The sequence below is a fragment of the Panulirus ornatus genome, chromosome 2 (genome assembly GCF_036320965.1).
Source record: "Panulirus ornatus isolate Po-2019 chromosome 2, ASM3632096v1, whole genome shotgun sequence".
NCBI lineage: Eukaryota > Metazoa > Arthropoda > Malacostraca > Decapoda > Palinuridae > Panulirus > Panulirus ornatus.
In genome coordinates, this window is record NC_092225.1 from 92,003,496 (window position 1) to 92,024,668 (window position 21,173).

General features: G+C 43.0%; 1 protein-coding gene across 3 annotated transcripts in view; it reads left to right on the top strand.

The window, feature by feature from the left end:
* LOC139758338 (uncharacterized) overlaps positions 1-21,173 on the top strand; it is a 266,694-nt gene that overhangs the window by 180,550 nt on the left and 64,971 nt on the right. The window contains exon 1 of one of the 3 annotated variants that reach the window (XM_071679628.1): positions 17,636-17,843. The exons of the other annotated variants lie outside the window; for them this stretch is intronic. Coding sequence (XP_071535729.1) covers positions 17,775-17,843 — 69 coding nt within the window. The 5' untranslated portion in view covers positions 17,636-17,774. Of the gene's footprint in view, positions 1-17,635; positions 17,844-21,173 lie in introns of those variants that run through there. 3 annotated transcript variants of the gene reach the window in all.

Here is a 21,173-nt window from a genome sequence, read left to right on the forward strand (position 1 = left end):
CCATGTACCGTACACGGTCAGAGCAGCGGAGGAATCTCTGTGGAAAAGATTGACCACAAAAACGCTCCTAACTTGCACCTGGCACTTAACCAGGGGGATGGAATGCTAAATGGTCCCGCGAGTCTGAATGAAAGTGACGTCTCTTTCCATAAGAGACGAAAACGAGTAGCGAACCTTTTCAAAAGGCTGCAGCTCACTCGACAAAGGAAGGAGGAAAACAGACCTGTCAAAAGGCACGAGAGAGAGAGAGAGAGAGAGAGAGAGAGAGAGAGAGAGAGAGAGAGAGAGAGAGAGAGAGAGAGAGAGAGAGAGAGAGAGAGTTTGTTCCTTGACTCAAAATAAACGAAGTTTCCAGAATAAAGAATAAAAGATTATGGGAATGATAAGAGGAAATGATATACCTACAAGCAAAGTTGAATGAAGAACCATTAAACTGTTCTGTACAGATGATAAGTCATGCACTTGATAATGGTAAGATGAGAGAAATACTGGTAAAGAATACAAAGGAATTAAAACAATAACAGAACACTGGGGACTTTCGAGGTTGTGTTTGTGTTCGTGGAAGATATCAGAAACTCTCAGATATGTGTGATTAAAGTTAGCTACAGATTATTCACTGTAACCGTAGAAGCGCAAATAATGTTATATTCGTGGACTTGAAGCGAAGTATTTTTCAAGTCTCTTCTTAAATGTGTGTATAGTACTGCTTTCAACCACTCTAACTAGCACCCTCATTACCTTGTTCGAGGTATAACGATTGATCAAGAGTTTTGTATCCATTACTACGAGTGAAATATGACGAATCAAGTCTTTAAGTAACTTTGATAGGTCAGGGTTAACAAAGCCTTTGATACTTTTGAATCTTTGTATTAATCACCTGTAAACGTTTTTTGCAAAGTTGAATAGGTTCAGATCGTTTAATCTGCTCTCGCAATTGTTTCTCAGTACGGGAATTGCCTTGTTAATTCGCCGCTGTACTCTCTCCATTCTTTGACTTTCTTTTTTTCTTCTAGGTAGGATGACCCGAGCTGAACACAATATTCAAGATGTGCACTAACGAATAGATTGTCAAGAGTAAGGAAGATTTTCCTGAACGTAAATTCGGAGGCCTTACCTATGAATCGAATAATTTTGTTCGCTCTTTTCACTGCTCGTGCGCACTGTTTACTTGGTTTTAGGAGGTCACAGGAGATTGTTACACCCAAGTCTTTTTCCTCTATTTTTTTTTTTTTTTAAGTCCAACAGAATTCATGTTGTAGTTTGCCTTTTCGTTTTTACTACCGATATGTAAATTTTTGCACTTATCAGTAATGAATATTCATTTGCCATTTATGAGCCCAGTTCATCAGTTTATTTCAGTTTAAAGCTGTAGACGTTCAAGTTCATTTGTAGGTTTATTTTCCCATCTTTGTATCATCAGCGAAATTTGATATCTTGTAATGCAGCCCATAATCAATATCAATGATATATATATATGAGAAAGAGAACCGGTCCCAAGACTGATCCCTGTGGCACTCCACATGTTACGTCTAACCATTCTAAGGCTAGACCATTGATGGCAACTCTTTCCTTACGGCTAGTCAACCAATTTCCTATCCACTGAAGTACATCCACATCACTGCAATTTGACTTTATATTTGCTGGTAACCTTTGATACTAGACCTTATCGAAAGCTATTTGAAAATCTAGATGAATAACATCAACTGCTTTACTTTCGTCATACATGTCGGTTATATCGTAAAAGAAATCAAGTAGATTTGTCAGACAGTTTCACCAAAAACCATGTTAAGAATCGTTTAAGTGGTGATCCTCTAAATGGTTTACAATACTGTTTCGAATGATGGTTTCCTCAAGATTTCCAACTAATAGGGCAATAATTTTCGGATAGTGTCTTATGTCAGTGTTACAATGGCAAATTCCATTCTCCTAGAAAATTTCCCGTGGCAAATGTCTCATTGAAAAGGGGCAGCGTCAAAGGCTTTAATATCTCATTTTTCGCCTCTTTTAGTGTTCTCGGATAAAACTTATGATGGCCTGCCGTTTTATGTATTTTCATTCCATTCATTGCTGAAAGTATGTCTTCCGCTTTTCGTATCAGTTAAACTGGATTCGGGGCACGGGCTGTGATTGAAGTAAACACAGATGCAAAAAAAAAAAAAAAAAAGTCATTTAACATTTTTGCCATGGCTTCGTTGTCCTGAACCTAGTCACCGTTTTCTCTGAGTAATGGACCTATTGACAGGGTAATGAATGACTCTTGCTTCAAACATAACTCTAAAACTCCTTAGGGTTTCTTTGACTATTTTCATCAACATACGTTTTATATTGATATTCACTTTATCGTACAACTCTTTAATTTTCTCTACGTAGATATACTTAACGTACTCTATCATGTTGGTTAATGGATTCTCCGAGTTTCTTGTGAGCTACTTTAAGGCACTCTTTTATTTCACCTTCCCACCACCTTGGTTTCGTTTTAGGAACAGACGGTCGTCAACTACGCATTGACAAAGTATGGTTCCTCTAAAGGTATGAAGGTTTTCCGAGGCTTTTCCAAGCTACGTTCATGTCATCCAGGTTTGCCTGTGTCAATAGCAATTGGAAGATCATTAGAATTTGCACGTTTAAAGTCGGGTGTATATATTTTTTTTTTTCGCAACTGTCAAGTTGACTAACGTTACATGCAGTGTTGAAAGTGACCTCAAAAGTAATTTGTCGGTGATCAAAAACTATTAACGAAATCCTACTTTTGTAGCTAGAACTAAATCTAGTATATATGAATTCTCGTCGCGAATAGGTTTCTCGACTAAATGGATTAAGGCAATATGAAGCCAAATTAGAAAGAGAGTTAACGGGCGGAGGTAACTTGTCAAAGTTTTCGTTTACCTCTGGTGTCTGTGCAGGGACTAGAAACTAGTCCTACTGTAATTTTCTTTCGTAGTTTATCTGTCATTACTACAAAAAAAAAAAAATAGAAGTCGACATTCTCAGAGGCTACCACCATTTTTCACCACGGGAATTAAATGATCCTTGATGAAGAGCAAGACAGCAACACCAACTGTGTTCCCCCCCTGTTCTTAGTGAATAGAATGCCACCCTGGAGTTGAGTATTCGGCGAAGAGTGTACGTTGAGTCGATGATCATCCGAGGTTGGTCGGTTATTTTGGCTTATCGACTGCCTGGAGAGAGGGGAAGGGGGAGGGGTGTCATTAATGTGGAACACGTTGTTCTTAAGCTGTTCACGGTCATTCACACACACCATCCATGCTCTTACTGCATAGCATGGCCTCTTTTTTTTTTTTTTTTCATACGAAAGGTAAAACGACCATTTGCCATGTGTAAAGTTTCCTCCCCCCTCTCTTGTTTCATAGTGTTGTGTTCACCATGCCATCAGACTTACAGTGGGTCATTGGTAATACGTTCCGTGCACTCTACTGCACAACGAAGTTTATTACGAAACTAGACATCTTAAGGTGGGAGAGAGAGAGAGAGAGAGAGAGAGAGAGAGAGAGAGAGAGAGAGAGAGAGAGAGAGAGAGAACACCTTGACTCTTGTTATATAGAAAGTGTAGAACCAGATCTCCATGGCCTTGTTCTAATCATGAAAAAAGCAAAGCATTTCCATAAATAATTACCCACTATTGATATTCATATCGTGCATCATAGTGAGACTATTTGATGTTAAGCTGATTTACAGAATCAGTTTGCACTACCCAGGTCACCAGGGCTACATGATGGAAGGATCATGCGTCTTGAAGGGCTAGGCTTATGGCGATAAGAATAAATACACAGGCAATGAGGAACAAATAATACGTTGATATTCAAAAATATTGACAAAAATCTTTAAAGAAATGGGTTTCTGGTGCCCTTATATATATATATATATATATATATATATATATATATATATATATATATATATATATATATATATATATATATATGTGTGTGTGTGTGTGTGTGTGTGTAAAGTGGAAATAAACTGCTAAAGTGGAAAGATGCATCTGTAGCTTTTGTAACAAAAGATACGACACCGTGTGAATCAGGCGTTGTGGTGACGCCGTGGTTAAAAAAAAGAAAAAAATAGACTGTCCTCCTCCCTCTCTCTCTCTCTCTCTCTCTCTCTCTCTCTCTCTCTCTCTCTCTCTCTCTCTCTCTCTCTCCCCACTTGTGTCGTTCCTCACTAACGGTGTCGGGTACGCATGTTGATAAAGAGCTTCCATCTTGGGGTACTGAAAAATGTGAACACTTTATGAAAGCCTTAGAGAAACAGAGGGTTAAGATTGATGAAAGGAGACTAGCTTTTAACGTCACTCATGTCTGGTGTCCAACAAGGAAAAGCCAACACTACTTTCACATTTCTCATCAGTAAACCTGCCCGTCGGTAGTGTGTGTGTGTGTGTGTGTGTGTGTGTGGGAAAGGTGATGGGTGGGAGGGAGGAACGGATAATTATTGGAGAGGAAGAAGAGATATGGAAGTACGGGAAAATAAAGATGGAATTAAAGGGGGTGTAGGGTCAAGAGTGAAGTAGGGAAAAATGTACCAGTGAAACAGGAAGAGGCAGAAATACTAAACATCTTTACCCTTTCTTTATCTCCAATTTACTTTGCTTGAACATCCTCTACTCTTTTTTTTCCAACCACTAAATACAGAGAGAGAGAGAGAGAGAGAGAGAGAGAGAGAGAGAGAGAGAGAGAGAGAGAGAGAGAGAGAGAGAGAAGGCAGAGGTTCAGGTGGAAACAACCTTAAGTTATGCTATTAGCTCGAAGATGATGAGCGGTGTCGTTTTTCACACCAAAGTAGCGGACACACACAACCAAAAGTTCGCATCCCTCGACCATTTCCCCCCTTTGGGGGAGAGAGCATGAACAGTCATAGCAAGTCGTCCTTACATGGTCTCTTCGGAAGCGTATATAGGTAACCAAAAGCTACAGAATAACGCACATGTTCTACATTATGCAAGACAAAACATCTCTCTCTCTGCCATTTTTGGTGGGCGAGTAACGGTCCCGCGGTGGCTGGCCAGAGGAATGTATGGTGATTATACTTACATCACAGACATGGAAGGCGGTTTGGTGAAAGCCGAAGGCTCAAGGAGGAGAGGTTGTGGTGTGTTGGGTGTGGGTGTGGTGGTCATATATGTGTGTGTGTGTGTGTGTTTCGAAGCTGTAGTTGGTGGGGTCTATAATTTACGCCATCATTAAACCACTCACGCACACCCAGTGAACAAACTCTTTGTACAATCTTCTCTTATACTCTTCCTTACCATACGTGTATCACCTCATCTTTCCCCCCCTTCTAACCACGAAGAAAAAAGTGGACGTGGATGGTTTTTTTTTTTGCCCCCATTCTGGTAGCTGTCTGTACTGAGGTTAAGGGTGTGACCTTGGCTCGCCTGCCTTGATCACTGTAGCATCTCTGTTCACTTAGCTAGGTAGTTCTCGACAGTTTGGAGTTGTAGCCTTACTCAACACTGACTTGAGTAGCGCTCAACGCTGAGGCTGGCAAGTGGCCTTGCCTCGCCTGGCTTGCTTACATTGTTTCTTAAGCAGTTTGCCTTCAGTGTCTGTATATACCTGTCGAGAGTTACGTCTGCTAATGCCTGCTGGATCTAGGCTAAAGAGATAGTGGAGTAGAATTAGTGAAAACGAGTTTTTTTTTCTCTCGCTTGAATAAGCCTCATTTCCAAATAATTTTTGTTCATTAGGGGTTATTTGAAAAAAAAAAAAATTTTTACAGCTTCCAGTTACAGTCAGTCCCGGTAAAGTATTGATTACACTAGATATTATACATTAAATGTGTTGGATGAGAGTTATGGCAGCATCAGAAATCAACAATGAATGTTAATGTTCATATATTACTAACACCTGTGTTTAATTCATTTACCAGTTATTACGTTCAGTTTATTTATCTTGAATATGGTGCAATGGTGAATGACATCGTCAGAGATACACAAACCTCAGTCACTAATCCTTGTTTTGTGTTTTTCGTATTTTTTTTTTTATTTTTAAATGTTGTCACGTACATCTTAGTACCAGGGATGTAAGGTACAGGCAGTTCAGAAGCGTCTGGACCAATCTGTCATGTGACTTTAATCTCTCTCTCTCTCTCTCTCTCTCTCTCTCTCTCTCTCTCTCTCTCTCTCTCTCTCTCTCTCTCTCTCAGATTCTTAATGTACAAATGTTTTTTTATATTGCTGGAAATTCTCTCTCTCTCTCTCTCTCTCTCTCTCTCTCTCTCTCTCTCTCTCTCTCTCTCTCTCTCTCTCTCAGATTCTTAATGTACAAATGTTTTTTTATATTGCTGGAAATTCTCTCTCTCTCTCTCTCTCTCTCTCTCTCTCTCTCTCTCTCTCTCTCTCTCTCTCTCTCTCTCTCTCTCTCTCAGATTCTTAATGTACAAATGTTTTTTTATATTGCTGGAAATTCTCTCTCTCTCTCTCTCTCTCTCTCTCTCTCTCTCTCTCTCTCTCTCTCTCTCTCTCTCTCTCTCTCTCTCTCTCTCCCTGTACCACGTTCACCTTCCGTCTTGTTTTAGCCAGTCTACCCGTCACCATTCTTAGGCATAACGTGTGAGGGAATGAGTTACGGAATTCTGATGGTGATGAAACGTAAGATGGGCCCTCTTAATATATACAGCCTGTTATACGTTCTTTTGATTATGTTCGGCGAATGGACCCACAATACAATTGACAGCCATAGTATCCAGTGGCAATTTTACGGACTGGCCCATAACCCAAGGCCTCTTTAACAGTGATTAGGGAGTTACAGGCTAGGAAGAGAGCGAGTAAGACACAGACGTCAACAATGGGTGGTTCCTAGGCTTTGCGCTGGTACCATCCTAGCTAGGCTTTACGCTGGTACCATCCTAGCTAGGCTTTACGCTGGTACCATCCTAGCTAGGCTATGCGCTGGTACCATCCTAGCTAGGCTTTGCGCATGTGCTGTGTCGTTTGAGGACGACTCTACGAGATGGTGCTTGCAAGTTTTCTCATCCCATCGGCATAACATAGCATCTTCAGTTCCTCTAAAAGAACACTTATTGAAATTCTTAGTCAGTCAGATGTTTTATATGCTGTACGCTGATGAAGTACACATGCGCAGAGACAATATTCAGTCTGCGTCTCGAACCGTTACAACGGAATCTGATTGAACTTAATCATTCCCTCGCGGCTCGCGCGCGCGCACACACACACACACACACACACACACACACACACACACACACATATATATATATATATATATATATATATATATATATATATATATATATATATATATATATATATATATATAAATTCCTATGAGTCCACGGGGAAAATGAAACACGATAAGTTCCCAAGTGCACTTTCGTGTAATAATCACATATATATCATACTTGATCGCCGTAAACACAGGTGAGAAGTTCAGAGAGGAAGGAATAAATTGATAAGGTAATTGAAGACGCTAACCCAGCAAGAATAAGAAGCCTTACTGAAGTTCACAGACCGGGTACAAACAATTACGGCCCATAACATCGTTATAGGGAATTCATCGTATAACCTCTATTGACGAACTTGCCGGTAGAAGGTGCCATGCAGGGAGTTAAAAGGGCGTTTCATTATTAACGTTCAGGATTAGGAGCTAACGATATCAATGACACGCCTTGTGAGAATGGTGTCTGTGTGTGTGTGTGTGTGTGGCAGTTTTTTTTTGGGGGGGGAAGGGGACGTTTTCATTCAACGAAGAGTACAAACAGCACAGAGGGGCGTAGCCATGTCCTCCTCCATAGTGCTCTCAAGATGTGTCTTTGAAAACTTGTAAGATAGACAACTGCACAGCAAAATCATGGGGCAGGGGTGCTACGTGTCACGCATTGTGAGGTAATTGTGATAGGTTAGTTTCTCGAGGAAATCATTATTTAAAGCAAATTAAATATACTAAAACAATTTTATCAGTTCTACAGTTGATAGTGCAAGAATTGGAAATTGATACAGAGGGCTGACGTGGGTGTAAAATTCTCGGTGTACCGTAAACCCATCACCAGAAGAGATTTTATTCATTATCTTTCGCCCCACAGTGAAAGAACAAAGTCTGATAATTATTATTATTATTGTTATTATTATTATTATTATTATTATTATTATTATTATTATTATGTATTTTTATGGCAATCAGAATATGCAGCGATGAAAACGTGGTGGAAAAGATGTATTGATATTGAGTCGTACAAGAAGCTGTGTTACCTTGAAGTTATCAGTTATACTTTGGAAGGCGACCAACGGCGTACTGAAAACGTGTGGAGGGAACGTTCGCTCAAAGCACCACAGTGGGAAACGGGAGATATACAATAGTCCCACATTCAGAAACGGTCTCTAATATTGATAGGTGCCAAAAGAATACGGAAATATATACGTTGTTTCTTCGTCAGGAATGAAGGTGGGTGATGTATTGAAAACAAGAAGGTGGTAGAATTATCAACGGAGATAGCGTGGTAAACAGTGTACATTGTAGTGGATGTCCATCCATATGGCTATGGGGAACAGGATGAGGTATAGCCAAAAGGATTAGTAAATACAAAGCTCATATATGTCTTTATAGAATATCGGATGCGTTTATTATCCACGTTATATATATATATATATATATATATATATATATATATATATATATATATATATATATATATATATTATTTTTTTTTTTCACTGTCTCCCGCGTTAGCGAGGTAGCGCAAGGAAACAGACGAGAGAATGGCCCAACCCACCCATATACACATGTATATACATCCACGTCCACACACGCAAATATGCATACCTATACATTTAACGCATACATATATATATATGCATACACATATATACAAATGTACATAATCCATACTTGCTGCCTTTATTCATTCCTGACACCACCCCACCCACACATGAAATAGCAACCCCCTCCCCCCCGCATGCGCGCGAGGTAGCGCTAGGAAAAGACAACAAAGGGCACATTCGTTCACACTCAGTACATAATTCATACTTGCTGCCTTTATTCATTTCCGTCGCCACCCCGCCACACATGAAATGACAACCCCCCTCTCCCCGCATGCTCGCGAGGTAGCGCTACGAAAAACACACACACACACACACACACATATATATATATATATATATATATATATATATATATATATATATATATATATATATATATATATACATTCGGTGCATTACACATGACAGCTAGAGACTGAATGTGAACGAATGTGGCCTTTGTTGGACAATCGCATGTTTACCAAAATGTACTTGGGAACTTATCGAGTTTCATATTCCCCGTGGACTCATAGGAATATATATATATATATATATATATATATATATATATATATATATATATATATATATATATATATATATAATGTTGCGAGGCATGGGCTATAGGTAGGGTTCTGCGGAGGAGGGTGGATGTGTTGGAAATGAAATGTTTGAGGACAATATGTGGTGTGATCGAGTAAGTAATGAAAGGGTAAGAGAGAGGTGTGGTAATAAAAAAGAAAGTGGTTGAGAGAGCAGAAGAGAGTGTGTTGAAATGGTTTGGTCACATGGAGAGAATGAGTGAGGAAAGATTGATAAAGAGGATATATGTGTCAGAGGTGGAGGGAACGAGGAGAAGCGGGAGACCAAATTGGAGGTGGAAAGATTGAGTGAAAAAGATTTTGAGCGATCGGGGTCTGAACATACCGGAGGGTGAAAGGCGTGCAAGGAATAGAGTGAATTCGAACGATGTGGTATACCGGGGTCGACGTGCTGTCAATGGATTGAACCAGGGCATGTGAAACGTCTGAGGGTAAACCATAGAAAGTTTTGTGGGGCCTGGATGTGGAAAGGGAGTTGTGGTTTCGGTGCATTATTACATGACAGCTAGAGACTGAGTGTGAACGAATGTGGCCTTTGTTGTCTTTTCCGGGAGGAGGGGGGTGCTACTTCATGTGTGGCGAGGTGGCGACGGAAATGGATGAAGGCAGCAAGTATGAATATGTACATGTGTATATATGTTTATGTGTGTATGTATATGTATGTATACGTTGAAATGTGTAGGTATGTATATGTGCGTGTGTGGGCGTTTATGTATATGCATGTGTATGTGGGTGAGTTGGGCCATTTTTTCGTCTGTTTCCTTGCGCTACCTCGCTAATGCGGAAGACAGCGACTAAGTATGATAGAAGAATTATATATATATATATATATATATATATATATATATATATATATATATATATATATATATATATATATCGTTATCGCCAACCAATGGCTTGTCAGTAGCGTGTCGACAGCTATTGACCTGTTGTATGTTGGTCTGTGTTCCTTGCATGACATGCCATCACTCTTCTTGATTTGATGTCACACACACACATGAGTGGACGAAGTCAATATCCTTTATCCGAATTCAGCAAGAGTGTAGCGATCGTCCTTGATACTACGTCATCAACAACAACAACAACAACAACAGGCACCGACAATCCTCGCGATGGACATTCCAGACTCTGTTATGATTGTCATTAGTGTTCGTTTTTTTTTTTTTCAGGTGATTTTGTACATTTGAGAAATTGGTTTGTGGCTCAGCAATGCTTTGTCTCATCACTAGCTCAGCTTGTGAGCTGTTGTCTGTTTGAAGTCTTTCTCGCTTTCTTTGCTGTCTGTAAGTTGTTTGACAGTTTTCAGTCTTTGCAGAAATTATCTGTTTCTCCTTTAGCATGTTTTCCCCATTTCAAGCCGACCCAACATCAAATTTGATGGCCATAGGGCAAATTGGTCTCTGGTTGGCTGTTCTCTGTCGTCTTAGTGTCCTAAACTTCCCACATGTTACTCCCTCAAAGAAACCACATGTCTTTTAAGGACAGTGCAAACACACAGTTACAAAGAGATTTTTTTTTTTTCACTAAAGCGTATAAAGATGTACACTATGCCTCTTGGTTCTGATGGGAACCGACTGTGTCTTTGTGAGTTCTGTATCCTTGTTGGACTAGAATTGTTCCATTGACCCACTCCCTTCCAAGCCTGTGGGAACGAGAGACGCCGATAGTGTTAATGGTGTGGGCGTGACAGCCAAGACCAGTGCGGGAGACCCGTAGGGGAACTGGACAGGATAGTTCACAGGTGGAAAACCAGAGGTTGCGGGTCTTCTGTCATTCAGGTCGAATGTGTAAACGTCCACCTCTGACCTCAGTTATAAGCTTAGGTCACATGAGGTCTTACGAGGTTACTGTCAGGTGGTTATTATGATTACGTTGGAGCCTATGTCTAATGCTGGTTGTGAAAGAGGCCGGTACAGAAACTCTACGTATTAGGGTCAGTTATCTTATGAAATCCTCGAGGTCTCCTACTCTCACGGCACAGGGTAAGTCCAAGCTGCTGAATTGGGTTATTGATCGACCAGCTTTGTTGGACGCTGTGGGCCCCCCCCCCCCAACAACCACACACACACACACACACACACACACACACACACATGCCTACGTAACCATAGCAGCCTGGAATGTTGGTGTGGTACTGCTGGAGTGCCATCATAGATTAGTAACATAATTTTCCCAGAGGAGATGAAGGTTAAGTGTGATTCCCAGCACTGAATAGGAATAGTTTCCTTAATTCTATAACAAAGTCTTCAGTGATGATCATCTGGCGGCAGAATAAACTTTTTTTTTTTTTTTTTCCTTGAAGGTTTGTCGCTTCTGTATCATATTCAGGGGAGAACTGGATGAAATGTTGGCTTACGTGATGAACCATTGACATTTTCTCGATACTTCTGGCTAGCTCTTCGATCATATCTGTCGTTTATGTTAGCATTACGTTCTAGCTATTTGCAAAACCGTCTCAGAAAAAGAAAATTTGTTCTGCTTCTTCAGCCAGTTGGAAATACAAGTTGCGACCTTTCCTTTTTTTTCTCTCTCTCTCTTTTTTAGCTGAGACGGCACGGGCAACTGAATGCCTTAATCAAGGCTATCTCATTAATGCTTTACACACACACACACACACACACACACACACACACACATATGTATATGCGATCATAGCCTAGCGTTATAGTCTTACGGTAAGCGCTCCCGCCTGTTGCGCAGGGGTCCCGGGTTCGATCTTGGCTGTTGGAAGCTGGTATGTTCTATGAAAGTGCGCGTTCATATGCACATTGTTCGTATATTGATATATTCTAGTCTAAGACATGTTTCCAGTTTATCGACCAACCTTTACAGAAGAATGAACAGCTGGGTTGACTGTGGACCGACTGCCGCAAGTACTAGCCTTCGAACTTATGCGCTCGAACCTGGGCGCCCCGTGAATGCTGTCTTCGGGAATCGTTATATAAGTCATCACCAGCAGGTGTCTCATACACTGGGTCACTTCATCCTCCTTCTCTCTCTATACCTCATGTATGGGAGGTTCTTTTCTGTGTCGTATTATTTCATGTGACTTCGTAGTTTACTCCTTCACTACACGGTCTTTTTGACCTCTCTGATCCCCAAGTGTTGATTGCTCTAGCATTTTCCAGTACCCACATCACCGCCTCCACCATGGTCTTGGGTACTGTGGATCCTTGGTGCTGGGTCCTGTCGACCTCCGGGCACTGAGTAGTATCTTCAGTGATAATGTGATCATCGTTGTACCTACTGGGTTCGCCGAACTGCAGCGGTCGCTTGAAATGGAGGTTTCGTCGTCGTGGAAGCTGTGGGGAGGGAACACACGTCGCTAGTATTGATGGTCGCCACAATCTTCTTCTTCCTCTTTAGCTCAGGGGGGATGGTCAAGACGAGGCCACATTTCCGAGTGGGTCATGCCCCACGTAGGTTATTTCTCTGAGGTAACTGGACTAGCTGGTGTTATAGACTCCTCCGAAATCATCGTGTCATAGAATGTTGCGTTAACTTATGATTCAGTAATGGCTTGGCATCATCACCTGGTGTGGGCTGGCTTTCCCCACTACAGCCACACCTCTCAGCAGACACACTTCCAAGCTCCTGTGACACCTGTACCCGGAAGAAGAGTGGAGGTGCTTCGTTGTTCTCGCTGAACCAAACAGGATTCAAGTCACAGACTGAAAGGTGCCTCTCATTCCTCGGTACACTAGTGGTCAAGATGGCAATAAATCAACCTTTCCTCAACACCCTCAAGTTTCTGTCCTCTGGCCCTCACCAGCCAGCCATTCGTGGGCCTCCTACTCACTCACCTCCAGGAATGTGGTTCTTGATGATTGTAGTTTTCTTCGCCCTCTTCCCTGGAATATCCTGCTTGACGTCGTTAAATCCCTCGTCTGTTGGTAGAATAACAAACTTTAACTCCTCCTCTTCCTCTTCCTCCTTCTCCTCTTCCTTCCTCCTCTTCCTCCTCCTCCTCTTCCTTCCTCCTCTTCCTTCCTCCTTTTCCTTCCTCCTTTTCCTTCCTTCTCCTCCTCCTCCTCCTCCTCCTCCTCCTCCTCCTCCTCCTCCTCCTTCTCCTCCTCCTCCTCCTCCTCCTCCTCCTCCTCCTCTTCCTCCTCCTCCTCCTCCTCCTCCTCCTCCTCCTCCTCCTCCTCCTCCTCCTCCTCCTCCTCCTCTTCCTCCTTTACCTGTACAAGGCTGTTAATGCTGTCTTCCTTTGTCTCTCATTATACACTGTAGTGACGTGCCAGCTGCTGCACTTGACGCCACCGGAATGATTTCCTCTTCGCCCAAACTTCTCTCAAACTACAGGTTGAACGCCGGATCATCTTGCGTGTCGCTTCTCCTGCTGTTATGTCTTGTGGGGCCATCTGTCTCCTACAGCTGGTCCCTTCAAGGCACCTCGCACCGAGGGGCAGCCATTCCTCTTAGTGTACTTCCCTCACTCCGCATTTTTTTTTTTCCTTCGAGCTCAGTTCTCTGGGCAGCTTCCTCTTCCTCCTCCTCCGTCGGGTCAGGAGGGAGGCGCCAGGCCGATGTGGCTGGCTGCCAGGGTGATCCATACGACGACGCTCATGGGAAGTAAAAACTGGTGTAAGCATAATGCGGCCGCCACGGTACTCCCGCCCCTCTGGCCGAGGGGACAGAGGGGCGAGAACCTCTCTCTCAAGTCTTCCGGGGGCTCTCCTCCCCCCCAGCAACGAGGCCCCAGGAAGAAGGATGCCTCTGGAACGTCCATGACGGAACCCCTCCCACCCAAACACCCCTCTCGGCCTTCCAAAGCTCTTTAATGGCGGTGCACAGAGGAGTCCATGCTGTCAGGGATGTCATTCTAATTTTCACTTCTCCCGTCGAGGGGATCTGATCCATCCATGAGTCGGTGGCGCCGATGCTCACAAAACGTTCGCCGTGCGAGACGACACGTCGTGACCTTTGATGGGGATGGGAGGTCGTCGTTCGAGGTGCCAGGGAGGGAGGTGTAGGGGTCGTTCGAGACAGCACGGCAAAGACCCATCCCCCTCCACTCCCGTCTCATGGTGGATTGTTGCTCTGTGGGAGTGTGTTGGTACAGACGTAGGGTGTGGTGGTGGAGGGTGTGGTAGTAGAGGGTGTGATGGTGGAGGGTGTGGTAGTAGAGGGTGTGATGGTGGAGGGTGTGGTAGTAGAGGGTGTGGTGGTGGAGGGTGTGGTAGTAGAGGGTGTGGTGGTGGAGGGTGTGGTAATGCAGGTTGTGGCGGTGGAGGGTTTGATGGTGGAGGGTGTGGCGTGGCACAGGATGTGGTAATACAGCGTGTGGTGGTACAGGTTGTGGTGATAGAATGTGTGTCGTTACTGGGTGTGTTGATAGAGTGCATGTTGGTACCGGGTGTGTTGATAGAGTGCATATTGGTACTGGGTGTGTTGATAGTGTGTGTGTTGGCACTGAGTGTGTTGATAGACTGTATGTTGGTACTGGGTGTGTCATTGCAGGATATGGTCATGCAGGATGGACACTCGCCTGTCGTAAGGTCTTGCACTCTCTCACTACACAATCCTTCTGAGGTCAAGCATCGTGTCTTAAGCTCAGCTTTTCATGCAGGCGGAGGAGTACATAGCAGTGGCATCCAGCAGACGTAGAAGTATTCAACCTTCCTACGTCATACCACAGCAACAAAGATGGGTTGTAGAAGTTGACATTTTGGAGCCGCGTGAAATGCAAGGTAATGGTGATGGGATACAGGGAGAGAAGGACTCAGTGTTGTTATCAAGTAGCAGGTAACAATAAGCAACGGGAGTCGTTCGTGTGAAGATATCTTTCCTAACCTCTCGACAGAGACGCACCTCAGGAGAATAGATCAGAAAAGACACTGTCTCCTGGTAAATATAAGATTACGGTCATATATGTAGAATATTCAACGAACTGTTGATATATATATATATATATATCCACCATGACACTATGTTTCTCAGGTTTGGTCACCGCGCTTAGCAGATGCACAAAGAACTAATAGAGAGGGTGTAGAGGAGGACAGCAAAGATGGAACCATAGAATTAAAGGTGCTGAGTTGCTGGGGAAGGCTAGCGACTTTCAATTTGCCCATCTTGGAAGAGAGAAAAGGGAGAGGTGACCCAATCGCAGCCTTTTAAGAGATCGATGAAGTAGACAGGGAACAGATGTTCGAGAGATGTTAGGGATAAAGCAGCCACAGGACATAACATGAGATTAAGCAGGACACGTTTTAAAAACAGATGTAAAGAATAATTCCTAGAGTTTAAGAGTGGTGGATGAATGGAAGAGAATGAATGACAATGTTAATGCAGTGCAAGTGTGTGATTACATATAGATAATTACAGATACACACACACACACACACACACACACACACACACACACACACACACACACACACACACACACACACACATCCTCCCCATCATTATAAAGTGTGTGGAATCAAAGACACCGAGTGTAAACGAGGGCCAGGCCACCTTGGGCATTTAAACCCGTGCCTGAACTCGAACTTACGCCACAGTCTATTACGTATCGCCTTTTGCTGCACTCGAACCTGGCACTTCTCCGCTGCATCAGGGTCGTCAGTATAGCACTATCTAGCACCAGCGAAGCTTAATGGTTACCACGTGTCCTCATTACGCTTTTTTTTTCTTCCTTTTTTTTTTTTTTTTTAAAGGAAATCGTTTTATCGATGGCTCAGTCGATCCCACGGCACGAAGACCCGGGTAATTATAACCACGGGGGCACGAGCAGAGGAGACGACGACCACCACCACTCATCGTTACGAGAGCCTTTCCCTGACCTCTAAGGGTTGGGGGTTCATAGGTCAAAGGTCATCATGCCTAATTGGGTTTTTTTTGTACCGATTTATTCCAGGGTAGTTACCAGCCTACAGGGTCGTTTACGAAGACCGGAATACAAATCTCAGTTTAATAACCTACGATTTTTTTCCGGGGTTCATGTACACCTGGACTGATGGTTATCGACTTGTAAGTGGTCATTAAGCGTTAGTTCATGCTGTGTATCGTACCCATGTACAGGGAGTATCATGCTGTACATCGTACCCACGTACAGGGAGTATCGTGCTGTGCATCGTACCCACGTACAGGGAGTATCATGCAGTGCATCGTACCCACGTACAGGGAGTATCATGCTATACATCGTACCCACGTACAGGGAGTATCATGCTATACATCGTACCCACGTACAGGGAGTATCATGCTGTACATCGTACCCACGTACAGGGAGTATCATGCAGTGCATCGTACCCACGTACAGGGAGTATCATTATGTGCATCGTACCCACGTACAGGGAGTATCATGCTGTACATCGTACCCACGTACAGGGAGTATCATGCTGTGCATCGTACCCACGTACAGGGAGTATCATGCTGTGCATCGTACCCACGTACAGGGAGTATCATGCTGTACATCGTACCCACGTACAGGGAGTATCATGCTGTACATCGTACCCACGTACAGGGAGTATCATGCTGTGCATCGTACCCACGTACAGGGAGTATCATGCTGTGCATCGTACCCACGCACAGGGAGTATCATTATGTGCATCGTACCCACGTACAGGGAGTATCATGCTGTGCATCGTACCCACGTACAGGGAGTATCATGCTGTACATCGTACCCACGTACAGGGAGTATCATGCTGTGCATCGTACCCACGTACAGGGAGTATCATGCTGTGCATCGTACCCACGTACAGGGAGTATCATTATGTGCATCGTACCCACGTACAGGGAGTATCATGCTGTACATCGTACCCACGTACAGGGAGTATCATGCTGTACATCGTACCCACGTACAGGGAGTATCATGCTGTGCATCGTACCCACGTACAGGGAGTATCATGTTGTGCATCGTACCCACGTACAGGGAGTATTTCAATAAATCATTAGAAAATATTTTAGATATTTATAGCCAGTGATCTCCGTTTCCCGTGTCAGCGAGGCAGCGCCAGGAATCAGACGAAGAATGGCCCATCCACTCATATATATATATATATATATATATATATATATATATATATATATATATATATATATATATATGCCTATTGCTTATTCATAAAACTCAAAAGATCTGCCTTCCCCACTTATTGAAAGTTTGGATAAGCTTCTAGAAAGATTATAAGAAAAGAAAAATGAATTTTTGGAAGTTTTACGAGCTACCTTAAAACGCGTATCTTCAAGTAATAACAGTCTGCTTTGTTCCAATACTGCGCGGTTGGTGAGATGCTTCAGCCTTTCATAAAAAGTCTGTAACAGCTTCTGCCGAACGAAGTTATGAACGCTGAGCGCAATGAATTTATATACTATACTTCCTAGATTCTTATATATGTCCTCCCTGAAGACTTCGTATGGACGGCATTGACAACTGGACCAAGTAACCAATGGCTCTTCACATCTTACTACTACGTGCAGAGGCCGACGGGTTCCCGTTACAACGACTACCGTATTGGGTGAGATTGAATTTCACCTCGTATGGGGAAGGGCTGCAATATATATATATATATATATATATATATATATATATATATATATATATATGTTTGTTGAGTATTCCTGGGAAATTATATGGGAAGGTATTGATTCATAGGGTAAAGGCATGTACAGAGCATCAGAAGTGGTAGAGGATATGTGGATCAGGTGTTTGCTTTGAAGAATGTATGTTAGAAATACTTTGAAAAAAGATGGATTTGTTTGTAGCATTTATGGATCTGGAGAAGGCATATGATTAGAGTTGGTAGAGATGCTCTGTGGAAGGTATTAAGAGTATATGGTGTGGGAGGTAAGTTGCTAGAAGCAGTGAAAAAGGATGTAAGGCATGTGTACGAGTAGGAAGAGAGGAAAGTGATTGGTTCCCAGTGAATATCGGTTTGCGGAAGGGATGCGTGATGTCTCCATGGTTGTTTAATTTGTTTATGGATGGGGTTGTTAGAGCGGGGCAAGTATGCAGTCTGTTATGGATGAGAGGGCTTGGGAAGTGAGTCATTTGTTGTTCGCTGATGGTACAGCGCTGGTGGCTGATTCGTGTGAGAAATTACAGAAGTTAGTGACTGAGTTTGGTAAAGTGTGTGAAAGTATATAATGAAAGGGTAAGAGAGATGTGTGGTAATAAATAGAGTGTGGTTGAGAGAGCAGAAGAGGTTGTATTGAAATGGTTTGGTCAAATGAAGAGAATGAGTGCGGAAAGATCGACAAAGAGGGTATTTGTGTCAGAGGTGGAGGGAACGAGGAGAAGTGTGAGACCAAATTGGAGGTGGAAAGATGGAGTGAAAAACATTTTGAGCGATCGGGGCCAGAACAAACAAGAGGTTGAAAGGCGTGCAAGGAATAGAGTGAATTGGAACGATGTGGTATACCGGGGACAACGTGCTGTCAATGGATTGAACCAGGGCATCTAAAGCGTCTGAGGTAAACCATGGAAAGTTTTGTGGGGCCTGGATGTGGAAAGGGAGCTGTGGTTTGGGTGCATTACACATGACAGCTAGAGACTGAGTGTGAACGAATGTGGCCTTTGCTGTCTTTTCCCAGCGTTACCTTGCGCGTGCGCGGTGAGAGGGTGTGCCGTTTCATGTGTGGCAGGGTGGCGGCGAGGTTGAGTCGGGGCAGCAAGTGTGAATGTGTATATGTGTATATGTGTGTGTGTGTGTGTGTGTGTATGTATATGTGTGTGTCCGTTGAAATGTACAGGTGTGTATATGTGCGTGCGTGGGCGTTTGTGTATGTGTATATGGGTGGATTGGGCCGTTTTTCGTCTATTTCTTGCGCTACCTCGCTGGCGCAGGAGACGGCGGCTAAGTATAATTCATATATATATATATATATATATATATATATATATATATATATATATATATATATATATATATTGCTTTCAGGCATATCTTTAGGGTTTGGTTATGGTGCTTTCAAGACTAATTTCCAGGACGGCTGGGTTGTGTGCCGCTGTGACTCATACTAGGAAGTCTTCATATTCAGGTCTCTGCGACTGTGATTCTGTTACTCTTTCTTTTTCCCTCCAGATGATTATTTATAGTAAGTGATTCTGTGTTTAGTTTGACACTTTTGTGTTTTCTACGAGAACGTCTCGTTTTCTTTTGTTTTTTGCCTTTCACTTGTTATTTTTTGTCTGCTTCTATTGCGTCTTTGTTTCTGGTGTTGTGATTCCTATTCTATTTCTAGTGCCTTTACAATGTTGCTGGTGATATGTAGTTATGTAGTTGCCTAATGATTACCTCGGCCAAATGAGGTTGCGTCTGATATTATTTCCATGATATTACTCCTCTACTTCAAACGTATCTATTTCCCGTTATTTCTTTGACACTGTTGTTAGTCTATTTTCATCATTTCTCAATGTTGCTGGCACCATTGAATTGATCCTTCGAGTCTCTCCTTTTCTCCAACTCCTCCAGGAACTCTTCTCTAGTTCTTTTCTGACCACTCCTAAAGCTTCTAGAACCGTCTGGTGTATCAACTACTTCTTTCCCTAGTTATGATCATCACTTGGTGAGTGTGATCGGCTGGGATGACACTGATAAGAGGGTTTGATTCTTCGAAGTATCTGAGTGATGGGTTGTTTTTGGGGTGAAACGAGGAATCTCTTATATTGTAGTCATTTGTGTCATGCCATTTATATGTGTGAGATAACGCTAGGAAGGCAGGTATGTCAGATATAGATTTTTTTTATATGTTACCATCACAGGCAAAGGTTCTCATAGAGGCTGAGCATAGAACGATTTAAGAAGAAGGAGAGAGAGAGAGAGAGAGAGAGAGAGAGAGAGAGAGAGAGAGAGAGAGAGAGAGAGAGAGAGATCACATCATGACCTGAGAGGGATGCATAACCTGCCTTTTCGAAATGAGCGGGGTCGTGATAGCCAGGATAGACAAGTGTAGAAATATATATAATGTGCTAAAACTTAACGGTGTTGAGAAGGAAACAAACGTCACAACGAGCCCACCTTTGAGTTGCCAGCGGCCACCACACAGTCATCACGTAACACAGGCTTGCCGGGTGTTGCGTAAGCCTAGCTTTATGCTGGACGAGAGCCGTCTAAAATGGCACGTCTTTTGAAGTTCTTATCATGTTGAAATATATGTTTTTTTGATTAAAGGACTGTTGAACAATGTGAAATAAACGTCGCATTATTATTTTTTCGGTTATGTAATGCCATAGGGTTTATTCATATTCAAAGTAGTTTACTAAGAAAAAAAAAAAAATTCTTCAGGTGTAACGTTCTACACCAAGTGTAGGAAAGATTGAGTGTGTGAAACATTCACAGAGGTGAGGAACCTGTGGTCTAGCTCTAGCTAAAGGTGGAGGCACGAAAACAACCATTTCTCTCTCCTCCAGACATGAGGAAGGAAATTTGCATATACCATGAGAACAGCTGTTGTTTGCCCACAAAATGATTGATGTGTGGATGTTGTGGGTGTAGCATCAGCTCCTATTGGTGGTGTGGGTGTAGCAACAGCTCCTGCTGGTGGTGTGGCCTGCAGATGGTGTAGGTGTACCTTCAGCTCCTGTTAGTGGTGTGGCCTGCAGGTGGTGTAGGTGTAACATCAGCTCCTGCTAGTGGTGCGGCCTGCAGGTGGTGTAGGTGTAACATCAGCTCCTGCAGGTGGTGTGGGTGTAACATCAGCTCCAGCTAGTGGTGCGGCCTGCAGGTGGTGTAGGTGTAACATCAGCTCCTGCAGGTGGTGTGGCCTGCAGGTGGTGTGGGTGTAACATGACTTCCTGCTGGTGGTGTGGCCTACGGGTGGTGTGGGTGTAACCTCAACCCCTGCAG